At 55.6% G+C, this 8,182-nt stretch overlaps 1 protein-coding gene across 1 annotated transcript in view; it reads right to left on the bottom strand.

Moving 5' to 3' along the window:
- Positions 1-7,810, bottom strand: part of LOC103769532 (DNA polymerase epsilon catalytic subunit A-like) — a gene marked incomplete at both ends in the record, with an annotated part of 8,153 nt that extends 343 nt beyond the window's left edge. Inside the window, 12 exons of the mRNA XM_008936742.1 lie at positions 56-158; positions 416-630; positions 1,276-1,471; positions 2,927-3,084; positions 3,604-3,748; positions 3,997-4,089; positions 4,499-4,647; positions 5,260-5,405; positions 5,944-6,102; positions 6,181-6,283; positions 6,664-6,792; positions 7,700-7,810. Coding sequence (XP_008934990.1) covers positions 56-158; positions 416-630; positions 1,276-1,471; positions 2,927-3,084; positions 3,604-3,748; positions 3,997-4,089; positions 4,499-4,647; positions 5,260-5,405; positions 5,944-6,102; positions 6,181-6,283; positions 6,664-6,792; positions 7,700-7,810 — 1,707 coding nt within the window. The remainder of the gene's footprint in view (positions 1-55; positions 159-415; positions 631-1,275; positions 1,472-2,926; positions 3,085-3,603; positions 3,749-3,996; positions 4,090-4,498; positions 4,648-5,259; positions 5,406-5,943; positions 6,103-6,180; positions 6,284-6,663; positions 6,793-7,699) is intronic.
- Positions 7,811-8,182: the final 372 nt, after the last annotated feature.

Here is an 8,182-nt window from a genome sequence, read left to right on the forward strand (position 1 = left end):
GCCCCCGAGGGGACGAGCCCTGTCCCGGGGCCACCTGCAGGGGCACCCTGCTCACCGCCCGGATGTTGAGGTCCTGCAGCGAGGGGCTCTTCAGCCACTTCCGGAGGTAGTGCTTGCGCACGCTGGGCTCCGCTTGGAAGATGGCGAGGGGGATGGCCCTGGGGAGGGCAGGGGGGCGCTCACCGACCGCCCGGCAGCACGGGAACCCCTCGCCCAGGCTGCAGCCACTCTCTGGGCTCCTCCTCCCGCCCCTGCAGGGCCACCAGGTAGTGCCGCACAGCGGAACCCCTGGCTGGTCTCAGGGCCTGAGGCAGCAAGGTGAGCACTGGGCCAGGCCCCAGCAGCTGGCTCCCCTCCTGCCACCCCAGCCCTGTCCCACGCTGCCAAAGGCCCCGGCCTCTCAAGATGGGGTTACCTCTCGGTGACCGGAGACCCTTCTGGTTTCTTGGAAATGATGAAGCGGCAGCTCAGCCCCGCGTCCTTCACCATCTGGTCTCCCAGGAACTCTGCCAGGCGCCTGGCAGTGCTGATGGAGGTGGACTTCTGCTCCCCGTATTCCTCCAGCTTGCGCGACATGGACCGGTTCTCAGAGATCAGCTCAAACAGCTCTGAATCGGGCATGTTGGCAGCCTGGGAGGGAGAAGCCCCTGAAGCTAGGAGGAACCTCCACCAGGCTGCTGTGGTGCCTGACGGGCAGCCAGGGAATCGCTCCCTGCTGCAACTGCCAACGTGACCTACTGGAGAATGGGGCTTTGAGGTCTGCACTGGCCCGTGCCACGGCTGGGCTGTGCCATCACTGCTTTTTGTTGTGCACACCAACTGGCTGGGCTCACCAAGGGATCATTTGTTGTACAAGATCATTGCAAAATGGAGGGACCCAGCGAGGCTCTCGGCCCCTCACACCCCTCAGTTTCTTGCATTTTCTCTGCTCTCCCCAGGTGCTGTACAGCAACTTTGTGCTCCTCATAGAAGACTCTGCAGGCGAGTGGCTGTCATTCTCTGCCTTAGCCAAGGCCTTTAGCCAACGCCCCTGGGGGATGAGAGCTACCAGACCAGCTCCATGAAGAACACCCCTCACCCTCAGCTGCAGCTGAATGAAGAGCCCTTGCACTAAAAGACACCACACAGCAGCAGAAATATGATGGAAATGATCAGAGGTACAGAGGACCACCTACTTTGTGCAGGCAAAGCCCACCCTCCCCACAGTGCCTGACCAGCTCTGACACTTCTCTGGCTTCACACCTCAGAGGCACCGGTGTCCTGAGCTGCACTTACCTTGCTGTAGAGCACATCCAGCCAGTAATCAGCCACCTTGGCCACCGAAGCATAGACCTCCTCCAGAGTGCTGCCTTTAAGAAAGGCTTCAAACACAGAGGACTGGAATATCTTCACCAGCTGCAGCTCTCCCCGGCGCTTCACCTCGAACCCCTTCAGCTCAGCCAGGGACCCATCCTCGTTGAACACTGCATACCTAGGAGACACAGCATGGGCCAAACCTGGCCTGTGCCAAGGGACATGTCCTCCAGGATCCTGCTGGCATCCCTCCTGCCAGGGAGCTCCTCCCCACACTACCACGCTGCCGTCCAGCACCTTCAACAGAGCCGCAGTGCTCGGCACTAGGATGGGCTTGGAACATCTACAGCTGCTTTGCCAACCATTTCAACGTGCTCTGCAGAAGCACGTCAGCTCCTGCCCCAGCTCATCCACCTGACTGGGAGAATGAGCTCAACTGCACACAAGTTAAGGCTGGGAGGTGAGAATCCAGCTAGGGAAATAGAGGAAGATATTAGGAAGAGGTTTAGAAAGAGGAAGGGAACTGTGCCAGCTCAGATGCTGGCAGAGGGGTTCAGAGGAAGCTGGATGTAGCCATGACACAATTCTAGGGATCCTCCTCCCTCCCGCCTTTTCTCTTGCATTTTTTTGCATTTCACAGACCTGCCAATTATTTGTATGCCTCAGGACAAATCTTATGGGAATGTTAGCTAGGAGAAGAGAGGAGATACTCAAACCTAAATCAGTTATCCAGCCCTTCTCCCAGCAGACCACGTTCCTACAGGCACAGCCCTCTCTTCCTCCACCAGTGACAGTGCCTGTCAGCCACCTCCAGGCTGTTTCGGTTGGAGAGTGATCAAGAAATAAATTGCAAAAATCTCCAAACAAAAGAAACCAAGAGGCCTGAGGTAAGAGTCCTGTGAGCAGAGCCTGCTCAGTACTTGGCACCATCTTGACTCCTGTGTCAGGGACTCGCTGCTTGCAGAAAGGCACTGACAGGAGGTGGTGGATGCTGGAGCTCATCCAGCAGGACATCAAACACAAAGAAGCACAGAGCTGTAAGGAGAGAGGGTGCTGGAGAAGCATTCCTTGGAGGGGCTGTGGGCACCTCTCTAGCTAGTGGCTGCTTCTGCTCTAGCTGTTCCTGTTCTCCACAAAGAAATCGGCAAAGTCTGAGTACAATTACCCTACAATGTGACAGTAATGGCAAGATGATTCCTTCTTCCAGATGGAGAAGGAAGGAGAAACACCTAGGAGAAGCATTACTGTAGGTCTGTGAACTCCTGAGAGATGGGAAGGCAGGATCTGGTACATTCAAACAGATTGAGCAGTATTAGAAGTCCCCAGAAGGGAAGTCAAAGCTCTCCCACACACCTCAGAGCCAAACAGGGAGATCATGTCTGCTCAGCAAGCTGGAGAAATGTTGTTCTGCTTTTACCTTCTACAATTTATTGCTATAGTATGGCATTGGAGGCAAGTGCATAGTTGGATTCAAAGATGGTCAGGTGTAAGGAACTCCCCATTTAAAGCCAGTGAATCAAGCGTGCTGCCAGCTTCAGAGGCAAGGACCAATGTGCCCCACACACACAACGGAAAGAGACCTTCAGACTGGTGCCTGGGGCAAGTGATAACATTTCAAGATTTGAAATCTCACCTTTTCTTCAGCTTCTTGCCCTCCTCCTTGGAAGCTGGGAGGATCATGGCCAGGTACGGTCCATCCACTTCAAAAAAAATGCTGTTCTCAGAGCGTGTGATGTAGGTGAGGGAGGCTGGGTCCTGTAGTTCCTGGTACTGGTTGTTTGTGAAGCCCTCCTACAGGCACAGGCCCAGAACAGCTTCACTCAAGAGCCTGGCTGGTTACACCAGGAGATGCCCCTTGGGCACACCCTACCTAAAGGGATCACTGAGCACCCCTCTAAAAGCTACAGCACAAGCTGGGACACAAAAATCAAAACATGTGACCTGCCTGTTGAGAAGAAAATTGCTTTGGACCCTACAATTATATTATTTTCTCTCACAGAAGCTGGAGCCAGCAGAGGATGGCTTTGGGCTTTGCTCCAGTCTGGACCCCCAGCCTGCAGAGATGAGCACCCACCGGCCCTGGACCTCTGACATCCCTCCACCTCTGCTGCAGGGATGTCAGAGCCTCTGCCTCCACTCAGACGCTCTCCAGGGCAGAGAGCAGGTAGGCAGCACAAGCAGGGCCATCAGCCCCAGCATCCCACCCACTGCCCAGGGAGCGAAGATGGGAGAGACATCCTCTTCCTCTGCCCATGCTCCACCTCCTTCCTCCCAGACGGCAGAGCTGGCCTGGATGGGTGCAGGACTCACCTTCACCAGGATGTTCAGCATGGCACCTGGGTAGGAGATTGTCACCTTTGGCTTCTTGGCATTTGTTGACATGATGACAAAGTTCTCCGGGAAGCTGTTGGGGAGGACACACCAAATCCCGTCGGTATCCAGCTCCAGAGGTCTCCTAAGGAAGGAAGAAGGGTCACTGTCAGAAGAGTGGGTGACAGGTGAGGATCAGCTCTGTGTCCTCCATAAGTGGGCAGCTTGTTGCACCCACTCTCCAGTCCCCTCTGCCACAGAACGGAACAGCCGCAGCAGTGTCAGAAACCCGAGTGTTCCACGTGAGCTGCTGAACGCTGAGGTGTTTGCTGTGCCCCCACACCTGCCCCAGGCCCGGATGGACCTTCCTGTGCCAGCTCAGCACACACTCACCCAATCTGCTCGATCAGCTCCCTGGCCTGGGTGATGATGTTCGCCCCCGTGAAGCAGACAATGCCAGCCATCTCCATGGAGTACCAGCGAGCCCTGCCAGCAGAGGAGTCCCACTGAGCACCTGAAGTGCTCCCAAACCCACCTAAGGAAAGGGCATCAGGACCTCCAGAGGAAGAAAGGCAAGAAACACATCAATCCTGGCCTTCAGCAGATTGTTCTCCTTGCCCTAGTTCGGATGCTTCAATAAAGCTGGAAACCCACTAACTGAGAAGATTCCATTCACTTGTCAGTGAGGGTGCTGAGCACTTAATATCTGGGAGGAGTCTCCAGGATGAGAAGTCATTGGTAGAAACCAGAAGAGTGAGTTACAGGCAGCACCCACCTCCACCCTGGTGCTTCAGGAGCAGGCGAAAGGAGTGACAGCCTCCCTGGGACAATGCAGGGTTCCAGGGGTCCCCTCTGGAGGAGCTCAGCACCACCCCACAGGGGGACCCCCACTCACCCCTTCCGCATGACGTAGCCATAGAAGGAATTGAGGATGCACTTGTGGGCCAGCTGCAGGGAGTCATACAGGATCTCCATGTTCTTGCAGCGTTTCACTTCAGATGCATCTCCTGTCTCCACTGCTGCAGACAGCTTCTTCTTCCACACCTGCAAGCCACACGCAGAGTCAGGACGATCCCAGACATCACTGGTGGCATCCAACTGGTTCCCCCTCAGTCTCAGCAGAGCATGACAACTCTAGAACACCTCTGCCGAAGATCAGTAGCATGAACTACACATTCCTATTTTTAGTAGCAGAGGAGGAGCTGGCCAGAGGCACTTGCCTCCAACACAGTCCAAGAATAACATGCCTCAGTCTCCTCTAGCACAAACTCCAACCAGCAGAGACTTCGAATGTTCTCCTGGAACCAACCGTTCCTTGACCTGAAGTCTAGACCTTGCTTCTCAGCTCTGCTTTTTTCTCCATGTAGAAAGAGTGGTCCAGACTGAGCCCGGCCAGATCAGTTCTATCAGAACAGTGATCAGCTTAGGGTCTGTTAAACCCAGTGAGAACTGTAGATTAGCTTGGTTTCCAACAGCACCAGAGGCAGTAAAGGCCACGGCATCAGCCACTGAAGATTCGGCAGCTGCAGCTGTCAGGAGCCTCACCACGTCCCTCTCAAATACAAGGGCTGAGCAGAGCAACCCTTTAGGGCTCGAGCAAGAGACGAGAGGTCCCCAGCCCTGGGGGTGCAGGTGACAGCAGGAGCTGGGCTGTACCTTGTGCAGCCCCTTGAACTCGTAGCGGCGGTCCCGGAAGGCTCGCACCGTGTCCACGTAGAAGGAGTTCTCCCGCTGGCAGACGGTGGTGACCCGCTCCTCCACCTTGGTGACGTGCAGCTTCTTGTAGGCCTTGCGGCAGTAATCTACCCGAGGGAAGCAGGGGGAGGTTCTCAGGGACGGGTGCCCTGCTGTGCACTGAGGGATGGGCACTATGGACAGGGAGACTCCTAAGCATCAGCAGGGAGAGAGGCAGGAGAAGAGCAGCACAGAGAGCAGCACCTCACCGGGGAGATGCAGGGAAAGGCTGGGGAAATAAACTCCTCGTGATGCCTCTGTGGCCCACCCACAAACCCAGGCTCTGCCTCAGCCAGCCAAGAAGGGTCTGCTGAACAGCATCCCTCCAGGTGACGTCATGGTTCCCTCTAGTTAATAAGGTTTAGTTAGCAGCCTTCCAAAAAATGGAGCTATTCATGTTTCAGCTCAAACCCACAGCTCTCAGGAGACAAAAAGAGAAACACCGACACAGGCACAGAGGTATCTGGGAGCCTGAGCCTGGAGAAGTTCTGCCCGAGCACAGTCTGAGACCAGACCCACAGCCCCACGGCCCTAGGAGAGGCTAAAAGCACTGGGTCTGGGCTGCAATGCACCACCCTAGGTCATGGCATTGGGGGTTTTCCTTACCTGCCAGGCGTTTTTTCTCGTACTTGGCCTGCTCCTCCCGGGAGAGCTCGTGGAAGGCGCGGGGTGCTCCCTCGGGGGCCAGGGGAGGGAACTTCTCCGACTCCAGCTGCTGCTGGATGCGGTGGTACTCGCTGACCGGGCACGGCGGGGGGGGGGCAGCTCTCAGCCCCCCAGGGCAGACCCAGGAGGTGGCCTCCGCCTCTGAGGGTGGGGCTGCAGGGTCCTCAAGGCACTTACTGAACTCTCCTCTCCACTGCCAAGTCATCCGGCGCTGGCAGTTGGCGCCTGGCTTGTTGAAGTCGCAGGCAGCACACGTGGCCTCGTCCACCATGGCTGAAGGCTAGAGGCAAGAGACACACAGGCCTTGGTGGGGACAGCTCTCCAGGTGACAGCTCACACCAGGACAGGCGCCGAGTGGCAGAAGGGCAGAGGTGTGGACACTGGGGGTGGTGCTCCCTGATCCCTCCTTTCCAGAGCCTCCCAGGAACACAAAACCCACAAAACCAACAGCTGTTTTTTTGGGGAAGAGTCCTAAAATTGCAGCTCAGCCTCTGCTGACCTGGCAACCACGGCAGCTTGACTGATTTTCACATCCAGCCTTATGTGATCCCCCTGCCCTGAGCAGAACGTTCAGCCCTTGCTGTTCAGGGGATCCAGTCAGAGGGACCACCCAAGTCACGTGAAAGACAAATTAGGAGAGATAAAGGTGATGTCACCCACCTGCAACCTGTTGGTCAGAATGATGTTGGGGTACATGGCCCCCACATCTAGATGGTAGATAAGGGGACACTCAATTCTGTTTGGAACATCCCTCAGGGAATTCAGTTTGACCTTAATTTCATCACAAACCTGTGGCAAGACAAAGAGAAGTAAAACTCAGACAGGAAGGAGCTGATGAGTAAAATGCTTGTTGAATCTGGTCATTTACTCCTGCACAGGGACTCCTGCCAGTGACTCTGGGGAAGGATTTAAAGGACCAAAGGAGCAGCATCAGGGACTCCATGAGCACCTGGAGACAACAGCACAGACCAGAAGTCTCCAGTCACTAATGATGCTTTCCACAAAACTCCTGACTTGGCTTTGGAGAGGGGTGACCTGCACTTTGTAGCTGCTAAGAAGCAGGGAATAAGAGGAACATAGAATCACAGAATGGTTTGGGTTGGAAGGGACCTTAAAGATCATCTTGCTCCAACCCTCCTGCCATGGGCAGGGACCAGGTTGCACAAGGCCCCATCCAACCTGGCCTTGAAAACATCCAGTGATGGAGCCTCTGAAACTTCCCTGGGCAACCTGTTCCAGTGTCTCACCCCCCTCAGAGTAAAGAACTTCTTCATTACATCTCATCTAAATCTCCCCTCTTCCACTCTGAAGCCACCACCCCTTATCCTACCACAAGTCTTTATAAAAAGTCCCTCCCCAGCTTTCTTGCATGAGTATTTGGGACATCTGAGGAGTCTTTCTCCTCACTAAATTCCTTCCCAGCTCTCTCAGGGCTCTGTTCCCGATTAACCCTGCCAAGGGAAAAGCAGAAACCATGTCTCAGCTGGGCAGAGACCCAGGGACAGGGGTGTCCTGGCTGAGTCTGCTGGAGGTGACAGCTCTTACAAGCTCCCTCCACACCACCCAGTCTGCAGATGTCCGTAGATGGGCTTCTCTCTCCATGGGGTATAGAAGGAACCTGAACAGGTTAAAGCTGAAGCCCCAGCTTGGAGGTCAGCCCTCCCTGCCAAGCCCAGCTGTGTCCTGGGCCATGTACCTCCTGGAAGTTGGTGACCTGGTCCAAGGGCAAGCCCTCCTCCTCCTCGATGGCGTGCCGCAGCGTCTTCTCCACCTGCTGCACCAGGAAGTCGAAGGCAGCAGGGTTCTGCTGGGGCAGAGGGACAGCACTGAGCTCACGGGCCACCCCAGGGCAGCTCCTGCCCTGCCCGTGTCCCTGCCTGCCTTGGGGAGCTCCAGGCATGGTCCTGCAGTGTCAGGCAGCATCCTGAGGCACGGGCAGGGTCTGGATCACTGACACCAGGCCAAAAAGGAAAAAAAGGGCAACGAAGACAAGGGCAGCTGACAAGCTCCTGGTGGCATTTGGGTTTGGTAGTGCAGCACCTCCCATGGTCACATGCTGGGTGGTGCAAAGGTCCAGAGATTCAGATTTAGCCCTGATCCTTTTATACACCCAGTGTGTGCTCCATCATGACCATTCCTACAGTCATGGACACAAAGAATGGTTTGGGTTGGAAGGGAC

Source organism: Merops nubicus, unplaced genomic scaffold (assembly GCF_000691845.1).
Source record: "Merops nubicus isolate BGI_N331 unplaced genomic scaffold, ASM69184v1 scaffold37213, whole genome shotgun sequence".
NCBI classification, from domain to species: domain Eukaryota; kingdom Metazoa; phylum Chordata; class Aves; order Coraciiformes; family Meropidae; genus Merops; species Merops nubicus.